Source organism: Sminthopsis crassicaudata, chromosome 2, assembly GCF_048593235.1.
Source record: "Sminthopsis crassicaudata isolate SCR6 chromosome 2, ASM4859323v1, whole genome shotgun sequence".
NCBI lineage: Eukaryota > Metazoa > Chordata > Mammalia > Dasyuromorphia > Dasyuridae > Sminthopsis > Sminthopsis crassicaudata.
The window spans coordinates 362478150-362495169 of NC_133618.1; the positions used below are offsets into that span (position 1 = coordinate 362478150).

Here is a 17020-nt window from a genome sequence, read left to right on the forward strand (position 1 = left end):
ATAGAGAAGAGCTAATCCAATTCCAATTGATTAATGATGGACAGAATCAGCTACATCCAGAAAAGGAACACTGGGAAATGAGTGTAAACTGTCATTTTTATCTTCTGAATCCAATTCTTCCTGTGCAACAAGAAATTCGGTTCTACACACATATTGTATCTAGAATATACTGTAATATAATTAACATGTATAAGACTGCCTGCCATCTGGGGGAGGGGGTTGGGGGAGGAAGGGAAAAAATCTGAATAGAAGTAAGTGCAAGGGATAATGTTGTAAAAAATTACCCATGCATATGTACTGTCAAAAAAAAGTTATAATTATAAAATAAAATAAAAATTAAATTAAAAAAAAAGAGATTAACAAAAAAAAAACCATAATTGATTATATCAATAAACAAATTAACAAAAACCATATGATTATCTCAATAGATGCACTTGATAAAATCCAACACCATTCCTATTGAAAACGCTAGCAAGTATAGGAATAAATGGACTTTTCCTTAAAATAGTCAGTAGCATTTATTTAAAACCATCAACCAGCATCACATGTAATGGGGACAAACTAGAACCATGAAACAGCATTGCCCACTATCACCATTGCTATTCAATATTGTATTAGATATACTAGCCTTGGCAATAAGAAACAAAAAAGAGATTAAAGGAATTAGAGTAGGTAATGAGGAAACCAAATTATCAACCTTTGCAGATATGATGGTATACTTAGAGTACCCCAGAGAATCAACTAAAAAGCTATTAGAAATAATCCACAACTTTAACAAAGTTGTAGGATACAAAATAAATCCACATAAATCATCAGCATTCTTATATACTAACAAAATCCAACCGCAAGAGATACAAAGAGAAATTCCATTTAAAATAACTGTTGATAATAAATTTATTTGCCAAGAGAAAGTCAGGAGCTACATAAGCAAAACTACAAAACACTTTTCACACAAATAAAGTCAGATCTAAGCAATTGGAAAAATATCAAGTGCTCTTGAATAGGTCGAGCAAATATAATAAACATGACAATACTCCCTAAATTAATCCATTTATTTAGCTCTATACCAATCAAACTCCCAAGAAACTATTTTACTGAACTAGAAAAAATAACAACACAATTCATCTCGAAGAACAAAAGGTCAAGAATTTCAAAAGACTTAATTTAGAGAAAAGCAAATGTGGGTGGCCTAGCTATATCATTAAATAATAATATATTATTATAAAGCAGTAGTCATTAAAACCATTTGGTACTGGCTAAGAAATATACTAGTGGAATAGGTTAGGCTGAGAACAAAATAGCTAATGACTATAACAATCCAATATTTGACAAACCAAAAAGGCTCACCTTTTGGGATAAGAATTCACTATTTGACAAAAACTGCTGGGAAAATTGAAAACTAGTATGGCAGAAAGTAGGCATAGACCCACATCTTTTTTTTTTTTTTTTTTGTCTGAGGTGAGATTTGAACTCTGGAAGATGAGTCAACCTGACTCTAGGCCAAGTACTCTGTGCACTATGGTGCCCCTAGCAGCCCATTATCATTTACATAGTGCACTAAAGTTCTCAAGGAGTTAGTTTTTTGTGCTATCTCACAACCACAATCTTGTAAAATCAATTAATAATTATTATGTCCATTTTAGAGATGAGGAAATAGAGGATGATAGAGATGATTTGGCTCACAAAACTAGTTAAATGTTAGGGACAGGATTTGAATTCAGGGCTTCCTGACTCAATCCATTATTCAAACCACCACCTAATTGTCCATTGAATTTTTTTTTTTTTTTTTTGGATCATGAATTGACTTTATTTTTTATTTATTTATTTTTTTAAATTTTATTTATAAAATTTTTTGACAGTATATATGCATGAGTAATTTTTTTATAACATTATCCCTTGTATTAATTTTTCCAAATTATCCCCTCCCTCCCTCTACTCCCTCCCCTTGATGACAGGCAATCCCATACATTTTACATGTATTACAATATAACCTAGATACAATATATGTGTGTAAATCCCATTTTCTTGTTGCACATTAAGTATTAGATTCTGAAGGTATAAGTAACCTGGGTAGTTAGACAGTAGTGCTAACAATTTACATTCACTTCCCAGTGTTCCTTCTCTGGGTGTAGTTGTTTCTCATAGACCCACATCTAATACCATCTACCAAGATAAGGTCAAAATGGGTTCATGATCTAGACATAAAGAATGATTCTATAAACAAATTAGAAGAACATAGGATAGTTTACCTCTCAGATCTGTGAAGGAGGAAGGAATTTGCGACCAAAGAAGAACTAGAGATCATTATTGATCATAAAATAGATAATTTTGATTATATTAAGTTAAAAAGTTTTTGAACAACCAAAACTAATGCAGATAAGATTAGGAGGGAAGCAATAGAAAGGAAAACATTTTTACATCCAAAGGATCTGATAAAGTCCTCATTTCTAAAATACATAGAGAACTGATTCAAATTTATAATAGTTCAAGCCATTCTCCAATTAATAAACAGTCAAAAGATATGAATAATTTTCAGATGAAAAATTAAACTATTTGTAGCCACATGTAGGTGCTCCAAATCACTATTGATCAGAGAAATGCAAATTAAGACAACTCTGAGATACCTCTATACACCTGTCATATTGGCTAAGATGACAGGAAAAGATAACGATAAATGTTGGAGGGGATGTGGGAAAACTGGGACACTGATACATTGTTGGTGGAACTCTGAATGGCTCCAACTATTCTGGAGAGCAATTTGTAACTATGCTAAAAAAATTATCAAACTATATATACACCCTTTGATCCAGCAGCATTACTATTGGTCTTATATCCCAAAGAGATCCTAAAGAAGGGAAAGGGACCCACATGTACAAAAATGTTTGTGGCAGCCCTTTTTGTAGTGACAAGAAACTGGTAACTGAGTGGATGCCCATCAATTGGAGAATGGCTGAATAAATTATGGTATATGAATGCTATGGAATACTATTCTGTAAGAAACAACCAGCAGAATGATTTCTGAGAGGCTTGGAGAGACTTACATGAACTGATGCTAAGTGAAATCATTGAATATGGCAACAAGAAGATTATATGATGATCAATTCTGACAGACATGGCTCTCTTCCACACTGAGATGATTGGACCAGTTCCACTTATGCAGTGATGAAGAGAGCCATGCACAGAGATGAGAGAGAGAGAGAGAGAGAGAGAGAGAGAGAGAGAGAGAGAGAGAGAGAGAGAGAGAGAGAGAGAGAGAGAGAATGAGAATATATCATGGGAACACAGCATTGCATTCTCACTCTCTGTTATTATTTGCTTTCATTTTGTTTCTTTTTTCTCAGTTTTTTCTTTTTCTTCCTTATTGATCTTATTTTTCTTATGCAATAGGATGGCTGTGTGAATATGTATACACATATTGGATCTGGCATGTATTTCGGTATATATGGCCTGCTGGGTTGGGGAGGGGATGGCGGGAAGAAGGGGAAAATTTGTGGCAGCAGGTTATGCAGAGGTCAATGTTGGAAAAATTACCCATGCATATGCTTTGTGAATAAAAAACTTTAATAATAAAAAAGAATACCACTACTATTTGAAATAAGTTAGAAATAGTTGATGATAAAATATGTAAAATAACATCTAAATATATGACAATAAATATAATAAAATATAATTATTTATTTGTAAGAGACAAACATGCACTAATTCCTTTTGGTAAAAAATATACTTATTTATCGTCCCCAGAAGTAATATGTCAAACAGAAACATGTCAAGTTTCATAAACTACCAGTTTGCATATAATTTAAGAATATTCCCCCCAATTTCAACCATGACAGCCAGAATCATTGCTAGTATTCTTTCCTCTGAGAACTTCCAAAATCAATGCATTAAAACAAACACTAAAAATTTTTAAGGCAGTTGCTAGACTGCCATTTGCTATTTAAATTTATTTTTGCCTGCTTGACCTGTAACTAAAACAATGTAATGATTTTCAAAAGGAATAATTTGTCTATGACTGTAAGAAACATAGTTTTTTGAATCTCAAAATCACCAATTTTGGCCCAATGGAAGGGCCTTTTTCTATCCAGAAACTATCTCACTGACATTAATTTTAGTGATAAGGCATTCTAATGGCCTTCACCAACTGGTTCAATGTAGTGCTGTCTATGGGGATAGCGTTGCTCAAGTGATGATGATAGTAACACAATATACTCAGTCTGAACTCCTGAATATGTCTTATACTCTGCCTTTTCCAAACTTGCTCATAGCATTTCTTACACATGTGGTATTTTTGCCTTTCATCCTTAACTACTAAAGTGAAACCCAACTTTCAAAAACTAGATCAAAAGTCACCTCCTCTAAGATTTGCCAAATGGTCCCCCTCACTACTTATTCACACACACATATACATGATGCCTCCTTCCCTTTATCAGAAATGATATTTCTCTCCTTGGCTTGAATCATACTTTGTAAATTTTATCATAAGTTATTCTATATTTTAGTTATTTGTGTTTGCAGCATGTCTCCATTTAGGGTGCAAGCTCCATGAAAAATTTAAATCATTGCTTATTTTTGTGCTTCCCTAAAAACATAGAGGAATGCTATGCACATAGTTGTTTCATATTGGCACATGGCCGATGAAGTGAATGATATTTTAATAGGAAGAAATGAAAAACATTACACCATTTTGAAAGGGTATTCTACCTTGATTATATTACCTTTAGATACTTTTTTAGGACAGCAACATAATATCTTTCTACATCCATTTCCTGGTGATGATTTAATAATACAGCACATTTCAGATGCAATACTTTGAGACTGAAAAAGGAAAAAAAATACATATTATTTACCTCAGAAAAAGAAAAAAAACTACCTATGGTTTACCCAAATGCCTTATTTCTTTTAAATTGCTTAAGCTCTGCTGCAAAATAAATATTCTTCCCAAGTCACAGTTGGCATATGAAGAAATTAGAGAAAATGAAAGTTTTAATGTGGTTACAACATAAATAAGTCTCCTTAGAATCAAATGCTGGACAATTTTGATCTCCATTTTCTGTTCATTTCATCAGGCAACTCCATATTTGAGGAAAATAATCTCTAGAATTATGGGTCTCAGAGAATCTCTACACTTAAGAGTCAGTAACTCTTCAGGCCTAGGAGGCCAAGGTTCTAATCTGACTGTGCATGTACGTGTCAGAGATGGGAATGATGAGAGAAAAGGATAATAGAATTCATAAAAAGCAGCTGCCTTCTAAAGTCTTTAAAGTTTACATAAGAGTATGCATGAATTATATAATTTAACATGCAACTTCATGAAGCAAAGAAGCACAAATGTTAACATTTAAGAATCTGCAAAGGAGAAAATTGAGGCTCAGAAAAGTCCAGTGTCTCTGAGTCAAGAGTGAAACAGGATTCAAACCCATGATTTCCTTTACTAAATTTAACCTTCTTTATATTGCATTCAGGTGCCATTTGGGAAGGGCCCTTGTGGCCAGAATGAAGTCTTAGGCATAGTTTATCAAATGGAAATCTATTTGTATTAAAAGGTGCTTTCAAAATATAAGTATGCATCCATTATTCCAATATTAGTCTAAATTGCCAGACTGCTCCCTTATTAAATGAAATCACCAATAGAAGGAATGATAGTTCTGTTCAGAAGTGATATGGAGGGTAAATTTAAAGTATCTTGACCCTTAAATGACATTAAATAACAATATGGGAGATTACTTAAAAAAAAAAAAGAAGAAGAAGAAGAATTAGAATTCTAGAAAGCCAAGGATCATCGTAGGAACACTACTAAATAATAGAAAAGTGTAGAAAAGGATATGGATGATTCTATCATCCATTTTGCCTACTTTTAAGCAAGGTCTCTAGTGGTAAAAACACACATGTAACAAAGTAATAATTATCAAAGCATTTTTCCTACTGCAATATCTACAAAATTGGGGGCTGTGGCCTTGGTGCCAAGGTGTTTGAGAGTAAATAATTTAAAAAGTGGAATAACAAGCAGTATAACCCTTCCCCACATTGGTCAGTCATGGAGTTTCTGCAACAAAACAATACCTACCAGGGGCAGCTAGGTGACATAGGGGATAAAGCTCTAGTCCTGAAGTCAGGAGGACCTGAGTTCAAATCTGGTCTGAGATACTTAACACTTCCTAGCTGTGTGACCCTGGGCAAGTCACTTAATCCCAATTGCCTCAGCAAAAACAAAACAAAACAAAAAAATAATACCTACCCTCATCCTTCAATACTTCACTTTGCCCTTTATTGTATATGCTTCCAAGCTGGAGCTTTCTGTGCCAGGTGTCTCCTACTTAGAATCATTATATCCTAATCACTGTCTGGATACCACAGCAGCAGCTGCATAGGTGTCCTTGGGAAACGTTCTTACCCTATGAACCCATCCCCACCCTGTCACCTTGATCAGCAATGTAGCAAATGCAAAAAGCACTTCTGAGAGAATAATTCACAGAGTAAATCTCAAGTCCCAAACCCTTTTTGTCTTGGGAGAGACAGAATCAATATCACAAGATGTGAAATTCTGGGTAGCTTGGAATTTATATCTCAGATGTCATTATATTATCGTAATCCAATCTTCTCCATAACTTCCTTATTTCTGTTGCTGGTTACTCAGTCTTTCTAGTTGCATCATCTCTAATTCCTTACTCTCATTTACCACACAAATCAAATCAGTGTCCAAATCTTAAATCAAATGAGGGTTGTGTTGCCACAAAAAATTTTTTTTTTTACATTTACCCTGTTTCTCTATTCCCAAACCATTAACCTAGTTCAGGCTTTCTTCATTTCTTAATTGGATTATGGCAAGAGCCCCTTCTATTCCTTTGGCTCAAGTGTTTTTCTAACCTAATCCACACTGAACTGTCAAAGTAATTTTAATAATTTTAATTTTTCAACATACAAAAATAAATTTTATTTTTCTCCCATCTCCTCCCTGCCCACAAAACTATGTATTCCAGCAAGATAAACTTTCAAATTGGCCATGTCTCAAAATTTGGGTCTTTGCACCCTAAAGCTCTCACCTCTTCGTCAGAGGTGGGTAGCATACTCCAACACTGATCCTCAGGAATTGTGATTTTTTTTTCTATAGCATTATATACATATATATATACATATATATATATACACACACACATATATATATGTATGTATATATATGTATGTATATATATATACATATATATGGTATATTTTAATTTGTATTTATATATACATATATATAAATACAAATTAAAATATAATTCTTCTGTTTTACCTCACTTCACTCTATCCATTTTTTTATGAATTGGTCCTCTTCATCATTTCTTAAAGCACTGTAGTATTCTATGATATATGTTTCTTATGCTTTGTTCATTCATTCTATAACAGATGGGCGATGTCACTCTCACTCCCCACTAAATACAGAAGAAAAAATTCTCCCCACCCTGCACCCATTTAACTTTTGATGCCTAAATAGTTACCACATTTCTTAGGCCTTCATTATGTTTCATACCTAGACTACCATATATGTCTCCTGACTTCTAACCTTCCTCACTCTCCACTTTGTTTAACATCCAATATTCCTGTTATGGATTATTATTGTTCTGTAAGAAATGACCAGCAGGATGATTTCAGAGAGGCCTGGAGAGACTTACATGAACTGATGCTGAGTGAAATGAACAGAACCAAGAGATCATTATGCTTAGCAACAACAAGACTATACAATGATCAATTCTGATGGACATGGCTCTCTCTAACAATGAGATGATTCAAACCAGTTCCAATTGTTCAGTGATGAAGAGAGCCATCTACACCCAGAGAGAAAACTATGGGAACTGAGTATGGACCACAACATAACATTCTCACTCTTTTTATTGTTGTTTGCTTGCGTTTTGTTTTCTTTCTCAATTTTCTTTTCTTCCTTCTTGTCTGATTTTTCTTGTGCAGCAAGACAACTGTATAAATATGTATACATATAGTGGATTTGACATATATTTTTAACATATTTAACATGTATTGGACTACCTGCCATCTAGGACAGGGGGTGGGGAGAAGAAGGGGATGATTTGGAACAAAAGGCTTTTCAAGGGTCAGTATGGAAAAATTACCCATGCTTATGTTTTGTAAATAAAAAAGCTTTCATTAAAAAAACCACATTCAATATTCCTAAGTCATAGGTCTGACCACATCACTCTCTTACTCAAAAACTTTATGGCACTCCCTTTAAGATGACATTAAAGCCCTTTATAATCTGGGTCCTGCTTCACAGGCCATCTCCTGTGCTTAAGATGCACTGCTGCTTCATCTCAACTTCTCAGAATCCTTATCTTCTTTCATCACTCAATCCATGTGTCACCTCCTTTAAGCCTTTTTTTCAAGTTCCTTGTTACTAATATATTTCAGGATATAAGTTCCCACAAAGTAGGAAATCTTTGGTTTTGGCCTCTGTACTCTCAGTGACATGATGGCCCCATTTTGTTTCTCCTTTTTTAGATCACTTATCACTTTTCTGAATAAGAATTAGAATAAGGGATGTAAGTCACTGAAAAATTTATAACTAGAGCAGGTCATCTGAAGGTCATATGTTGAAAGTGAGGGATAAAACATGGACCTCCTGAATGTTTCACTTGACTCAACATTCATAGAATGCAAAACAAAAGTCTAAAGAAAGAACTTCTATCTCTAGGGTTCAACATCTGTAATAGAAGAACATGGCCAAAAACTGTTCAGGATGAAAGGACAAGTTACAAGTTGAACTGATAGAGGGAATATTCATATTGATGACAACCCAAAGCCACTGCTATAATAAAATTTTGAATTATGTAGCATAGTGCCTTCCACATAGCAAGTATTTTATATATGAGGAATTAGTGAAATGCAGGAATAAAAGGAATAAATTGCTTAGAATTCTATCCTGGGTCATAACTCATTTCACTGACTCATATTTTCTTATCAAAAATAAACTACTGATGAAATCTATTTTTTTCTGAAAAGTACTAATTAAATTTCTCAGCTCATAGACAACTTGATAAGTTAATGATAAAATGATAGATCAAAGCTCAAAAGATCCTTATAAACCATCTGGCCCCACTCACTTATTTCAGTGAGTGAGAAACAGAACCCATAAATGAAGTAGTTTATCCAGTCCTCTTAGCCTAACCAAATATGAAATCTTCTAAGGGTTGTCCCCCAGTCCTTGAAGCTTTTCCTGGCCCTAGTGGTCTTTTTCTCACCTGAGCTACTTATGTTCTCAGAGTCACTAATTCATATGGTGGTTTAGTGAATAAAGGAATTACTGAATACTGGATAGTTACTAATATATTTAAAGTCATATAAAGCCTGAGTTGAGGAAAAAGATAAAAAGATTACCTCCCAAGAATCTTTTTCTTCTTCTAAACTTGATGCAGGAACAATTTCATCTGAATATACATAATTACTTGTATTTGGATTTAATTCTCCTTCTGAAGATAATTTTTGTACGGGGGACAAATTAATCTATATTTCATTGAAAAGTAATACCAAAAAAGCTGTTAACTTGAAATATAAGAATGATTTTAAGTAATTTCTTTATTATATTTCTAACATGTTTCTTCTGCACATTATAATACTTTATCTATCTGGTGATTATATCAATATATAAAGTTCCAAATAACCAATAAGTAAACCAAAGTAGACATGTTAGAACTGTGAAATACAAGATACAAATTAGATGAACTAAAGTTAATATATTTACAACATTACTATAATTCAGGCTATCATCACAAATCTCTTATTGCAATAACCTCATAATATATTTTTTCCCTTTTTCAAACTTCTCTTTTCCTCTATCACGATTTTGTCACTCCTCTTCCTGGCCAATAAACTCCAATGATTCCTAATTGCCTCCAGGATAATATATTAACTTTTGTCTTCAGAAAAGGTCTTCACAGCCCACTTTTCCAGGATTTCTATATGTGACTTCCCTTCAAGGCTCTGCATTCCAGCCAACTTAGTCTGTTTCTTGGAAATGACATTTCATCTTCTGCCTTATAGGATTCCAGCTCAGTTTAAATATGACCTCCTTTCTGAATCTGCTCACCTATAAGTACCTGTGTCCTCTTAAAATTATTTTGTATTTACTCACATTAGTACGTGCTGTTTCTATTGACAGAATATAAGTGCTTGGAAAGAAAGAACTATTTATGTAAAAATATGATTTTTAAATGTATATTCCTAATACTTAGTAGAATGCTTGATGTGAAGCAGCTAAGTAATTGACAGATTGCTTTCATCATAAGAAAACACTCAGAGTCTATCAATTGTTACTTTATATATAATTATTTGGTTTCCCAAGCCAAAATAGATTAGATGCAGAAAACTGGAGGGATATTCATGGTTACAGAATAAGGTCCTAAAGGCAAAAATGTTAACAAGAGTAAAAAATGACAACCAGGAAACAAAAGGAGGGAAATACAACTACACACTTTGAAGATGACAATAGTCTCAAGTTTTGAGGACATCACTGCAGTGTCATAATATAGTATAAGAATGAATGTTCCTAAGGATGGTCATAAATAAAGCATTTAAAGTGACAGAATGAATGTATGTAAGGAAGATGTCCATCAAAAATGGTTAAAAAACAAGATTTATCATTTCAAAAAACAAATCTTTGGCCATTTGGAACACTCTCCTATCCAAAATAATATATCCCTTGAGGGTTCCAGATTATTGATTTTACTGCAATTTGTTCCATTTAATTATAGGCCTTTGCCCATCTAGTTTCTCTTAAGTGTTTTAATTTGTTAAATATGCTTGAGTTGGCTAAAATGTCATACCTCTTTTTGAAATTTATATTTGGGAATTTGGCTTAATGCATATCAAGAATAAGCTGAAGTAGATTTAGAAAAATATGAAAAGATTTGGATATATAAAGATGTTATCTGCCTTCAGAGAAGCAGAGGATAAACATACATAATATGGTCTTACATAGAATATATATGTTTATATAAATAGATCACTCTCTCTCTATATATATATGCTTATATATGTGTATATAGATGTATTTATTTTTATATATATGTATGCATGTGTATCTGTACTTAATTGTAGCATTCTTGGAAGAAGGGAAAAGGAAGAGAGAAAAAAGAATAAACTAAAAAGCACACAGCACAAAAACAAAAGAAAACCCATAAGGAAACAAAAGATGGATAATTTTGAACACATTGTATAGTATTTATTCTATATACTTTCTTAAAAAGGAAATTGATAACTTTATATTTTGAATTTTCTTATGTTCTGCTGTGCACATGGCAATTTTTTTCTTTTCCTTTTTTCTTTTTAAGTTTAAAATAAATAAAATTTAAAAATATCTTTTAAAAAAGAAGCTGAATGGTCCCTGTAATACCAAGTATTTGCAAGAGCATCCTTCATATCACCAATGTGATGCTTACCTCAAAACTGCCTGTATCTGATGATGGAGAGCTTGTCAGAAATCCTCTATTTTTCTTACCAACAGGGACGCAGAAGTGTGTTTGCTATAAGTAAAAACAAAAAAACAACAAAAAAAAAGAAAACACACCAACACATGCATTATGTTTACATAGATAAATAGAAAGACATAGATATATAGATATATAACTGTATTTTGTGTGTAAATATATTAAAAAGAACCCACTCCAGGGTTCTTATTCTGATTGATCAGGAGGTCTCCATGTGATCCAGGGTCTATATTTGTTTCATTCCCAGTTCACTTTCTTTCTGGGTTCTACCTCCTCAGCAATTTCATCTACCTCAAGATGACTCTATTCTGAGATATGCTTTCCTGATAAATAAATACATTTCTCAAAGTATCTCATTCTCATTCCCTTCATTTATTAGCTCATTCATTCTTCACAATGCTTAGTTTTTTAGCTACTTTACTCCCTTATGCAAGTACCCTTATCAAACTTTTCTTCTCCTTATAAATCCTCTTTAATCAGAATGTAAATTCCTTGACAACAGGGACTATATATATATATATATATATATATATATATATATATATATATTTTTTTTTTTTTTTTAAATTTGTATCTCTAGGGCTTACCCTAGTGCCTGACACTTAGTACAGACTTAATAAATTCTCCCTGTTCTGCTCCTTCCCCTTCTCTCTTTTTTCCCGTTTTGTTCCTGTGACCAAATTTCAGAGAAAAACATTTTAACCAACAATAAAAACAAATCTCTTGAGTTTATAAGAATAGAGCAAAAATCATCTAAGACTCTGTGACCCTTTTTAGGTCAATTAGGTTTTGTTTGTTTGTTTGTTTTTTTCCTGAGGCTGGCTAGGGTTAAATGACTTGCCCAGGGTCACACAGCTAGGAAGTGTTAAGTGTCTGAGGCCACACTTGAACTTGGGTCCTCCGGAATTCAAGGCTGGTGCTCTATTCACTGCGCCACCTAGCTGCCCCTTGGGTCAATTAGTTAAGTTGATGAAATAACATTTTTGCTGTGAGTTGTCAGACTTATTACCCTGAAGAGAATAATATAGCACAAGCAGATACATGATACTATATGGTTGAAATTCCTTGTTGGACATTTAACTTGTATGGGACTGCCTGCAATCTAGGGGAGGAGGTGGAGGGAAGGAGGGGAAAATTCGGAATAGAAGTGAGTGCAAGGGATAATGTTGTAAAAAATTACCCATGCATATGTACTGTCAAAAAAAAGTTATAATTGTAAAATTAATTTTTAAAAAATAAAGTATAATAAAAAAATTAAAAAAAAAAAAGAAATTCCTTGTTGGCTTGAGAGGAAAAGTGATAAGATTTTTGATTATTAATTAATAGCATTTTGGCAATTTCTGTTCAAGTACTTTGTTCTATGTTATAATTTAACAATTTGTTGATTTTTATTACTCCTACTTTTCTAAGCAAACAATTTAGAAATCATTTCCTAACTGGTGAGTTCCTATGTCTCGATAATTTGAAATCTATAATTAAATGAAGCTAAAATATTTTCTTTAAATAAATTTATTTTATGATATTTTAAAGGTAAAAAAATGAGGAAATGATTCGGGGAAATTTCAAGTTCTCAAGATTTGCCCCAGAAACAGAACAAATTTGTCCCTCAGAGTGAACACATCCTAGTGAAAAATAAAGACAATTTGGTACAGACAGGAGTCTTTCCTTGGATAACTCATGAAGACCAAAGAAAGATCCCAGAATAGGAATTAATTAGTATGAGGTATAAATACCTCCAAGTTAGCTCCATAGAAGTGGGTAACCTTCAGGCTAGCTGGGTTTGGTGAAACACAGAAATTTTTACCTCCTGTATAAGTATACTGAATCAAGAATCTGGAAAGCTAGAGCCAATCTCTACTGATTAGGAACACCAGGCCCAGCTGTGCTACAAAGAGCCAGCCTACCTGGTGAGTGTAGAAGCAGTGGGGCAGGGACATTATGAGCACTTGCAGGAGGGTAGAACTTTTGATTTGGGGTTCAGGTCAAAGCAAAGAGGTGAAGTTGAAATCTAGAGGTATTATCTCCTCCAAACCAAGATTAGAAATGTTTACCCTAATAGTCTTTATTTTTTAAAAATTGAACAAAGAAGAAAGAACTCATAGAAACTTACTATGGCAATAGGAAAGACTGGGGATCATCTTTAGAGAAGACAGTGAAGTAAAGAAAGCCTCTTCTATACCAAAGAGAATGTTAAATGGCTACATTTCCAGAAATAATTTATAGGAAAATCTCAGAAAAAAACTTTAGAAATAAAATGAGAGAGATTGAGAAAAAAAAATAAAAACTGTCCAAGAAAAACAAGATTATTTTTTAAAATTATAAAAGGAGAAAGGATCTTAAAGAAAAAAATTCTTTGAAAATTAGAATTGGGCAAGAGAAAGCCAATGAATCTATACAAAAGAGACCAAGAAATAAAAAACAAAATACAAAATTTAAGATAAAAATGAAAAATAAAATAAAATATTAAATATAAGAAAGACAACAAATGTAGAGAACAGGTTAAGAAGAAAAAAAATTAAGAATAATTGGACTACTTGAAAACTGTGATAAAAAAAAAAAGAACCTTGATACAATAATGCAAGAAATAATCAATGAAAATTGTCCTGGAATGATAGAACATGAGGAGAAAGTAGAAACAGAAAAAATCCACTGGTCACTACCTCAAAGAAATCCTTTATGGAAAGCACATAGGAATATTATTGCTAAATTCTGAACCTCCAGATCAAAGAGAAAATTTTGCAACAACAACAACAACAACAACAAAACCAATTCAAATATGCTGGAGCTACAATTAGAATTGTACAGGATTTATCAGCAGCCACAATCCAAGAGCACAGGTCCTGAAATAATATATACCAGAAGTCAAAAGAAGCAGTCTTATGGCCAGAAATATCATATCCAGCAAAATCATTCCTAATATTGAATTTTTAAAATGGACTTTTAAAATGAGTTTGTCTTAACCAACCCAAACTTAATTTAAATATTTAACATATAAGAATATCAAAGATTAATTTTAAGGAACTCAAAACAAACTGTTTTATGTATTATGCATGGAATTGCATCCTATATATTTAAGACTGACATTAGTAACTGACTAGCTCAAAAGAAAGATTTGAGTTGAGAGACAGAGGGAAGAAATGAGTATGATCTGATTCTAATAAAGCAATACTGTTTAGCAAGAGATAAAAATAGTATTTATGTTTATACAAATGAGATACAGACATGTTTAACCTATATTGGATTACTTGCTGTCTATGGGCTGGGAGAAAGGGAGGGACAAAATCTAGAATATAAGGTTGTTTTTTTGTTTTTGTTTTTTCCCTGAGGTAATTGGCGTAAAGTGACTTGCCCAGGGTCACACAGCTAGGATGTGTTATGTGTCTGAGGTAAGATTTGAATGTAAGATCTCCTGACTTCGGGGCGGTGCCACTTAGCTGCCCCAGAATACAATGTTTTTCAAGAGGGAATGTTGAAGACTATCCTTGCATATATTTTAAAAATAAAAAGCTATTATTAAAAACTAAAAACAAAAAAAAGACACAAATGAGATGCAGAGGAAGATCCCATATAGAGGCATTAGATGGGGTAGAAGGGCTTAGGGTTCTGAAAACCTATTTACATCAAGAATGGGTTATATAAGCAGTACTCTCCAAAATCTATAAAGAAATAACGGGCGAGAGGGGAGGCAATCAGATAAGGGAGGATATATAAGGATGTATCAATTTATGACAGTGGAATAAGATGTGCAGATTAATGGGCAAGGGATAAAGAATAAAGTGAGATATAGAAGGGTGTATAGAATAACAATAGTGGGACAAAGTGTTTAGATTAATGGCAATGGGATAAAAAAGGAAGGAAAGGGTGGAAGGAGAAGATAAGGAAGGGATTCATAGGTGGGGGGAAGTTAAATAATAACAAAGCAACTAAGGAGAAGAATTAAAATAGAAGAATTATCATAGGATATAAGAGATATATAGAAATACTATAACATGGATCAGGAGTAGAATTTATTAGAAAAAAAATTGGGATAGTAAGCATTGATCTTAGATAAAGTCAAACAAAGATTCAATCAAAAGATTGAATTATATCAGTCATATTAATACTGTTTTAGATGCATGTTTATGAAATGATATGTATGTATAGATATAAAATATAGATACAAAGTGTGCCCTAATATATATAAATATGAATGCTTATAGATTTATGTATGTGTGTATATAGATATATGGGGGGGGTTCTCTGTGTGTATGTGTCTGTGCTTAACTGTAGTCTGCTTGGGAGAAATTGGGGAGGATGAAAGGGGAAAAGAATAAAGTAAAAAGTGTATATCAGAGAACAAAAGAATAACCTAGAAGGAGGCAAAGAAAGGCTGGATACACATGAATATAATTTCTTTTATTATTATATATGCTTTATTAAAATGGAAATTTATTGTTATACATTTTGAATCTTGATATTCTACTGGACACATGACAATGTTTGGAGGTTTTTTTCCCTTTCTTTTTTTTCTATTTTTTAATTTTGTATTTAGTTCAACAAATAATTTTGTTTAAAGTTTAAAAAGTAAAACATCTTCATTTACCATTATCCAATAATGCAAATTAGGCAAACAATCATGAGGTAGATGAATGTATCTACTGACAGTGTACAGACTAATGAATGTCTATTGACATTCTATTTGAATATAATTATTTGAACTATTGCTGCTTTTACCTAAAATCAAGAAATACTTTAAGACTCTGCTTTTGAGAATGTTCTATTTCATTCATAGTTAAGTATCAAGTTTAGATTTAAAACAAATGAAAATTGCACTCCTTACTTTTATAAATGCTTGAATCACCAAAAAAAAATAATAATTAATAGGAGACGCAATTAAAAACACCTCCCCCAAAAAACTAGAAAAGCAACAAATAAAAAAACCCTCCAATCAAAATCAAAAATAGAAATTCTAAAAAATGAAACAAAGAAAAACCATACTGCATTGTTAAGATAAATTTCAAGGTGACATGACCAAGAAGATAGAGACTAAACACTTTCTCTAATTCTTAAAACATCTCAATCTTTCTCATTATTTATGAGAAATTATATATGAAAGACATAGAAATATTAACTGTCCCCATGGTCTAATAAACAGAGAACCATAGGAAGAGAACAACACAATGAACTAATGGCCAAAAAGACTAATTCAAAATCCTACTTCAATTACCCAGCACCTTTCTACCTCATCTGCCACCACTGGGCTTGCATTTGTATTTTCTCAGGAGGTATTACAAAAGAACTGGTGGGATTCAAAGGTTGGGATTGAAATAAGGGGAAAGGAAAAAAAGGAAATCTGGATTAAATGGTAGGAAGGGGACCCAGTAAAGAAAGCTGCAATAGGTAGAAAAATATATTTTATAATGGGAGCTGGAAACCTTATAATGGATTTGTTCTTCAGAGATTTAGTTCTTGAAGAGACAGAGTGTAAGGATAAAGTAAATCAGAGATGTTAGGATTACTAGGTGAGAACTCGGGTTGTCTGGACAGTGACAAGGTGAGAAATCAGG

At 32.8% G+C, this 17020-nt stretch overlaps 1 protein-coding gene across 8 annotated transcripts in view; it reads right to left on the bottom strand.

The window, feature by feature from the left end:
* MEIKIN (meiotic kinetochore factor) overlaps positions 1-17020 on the bottom strand; it is a 130546-nt gene that overhangs the window by 70906 nt on the left and 42620 nt on the right. For 7 of the 8 annotated variants that reach the window (XR_012485485.1, XM_074285133.1, XM_074285137.1 and 4 more), the window contains 3 exons: positions 11427-11510; positions 9367-9492; positions 4716-4815 (listed from right to left, as the gene is read on the bottom strand). Coding sequence is in view for 7 of the 8 variants with exons in the window: in XM_074285133.1 (XP_074141234.1) it covers positions 4716-4815; positions 9367-9492; positions 11427-11510 (310 nt within the window). In the remaining variant the exon portion in view is untranslated. The remainder of the gene's footprint in view (positions 1-4715; positions 4816-9366; positions 9493-11426; positions 11511-17020) is intronic. The other variant, XM_074285134.1, reaches the window with a different exon arrangement.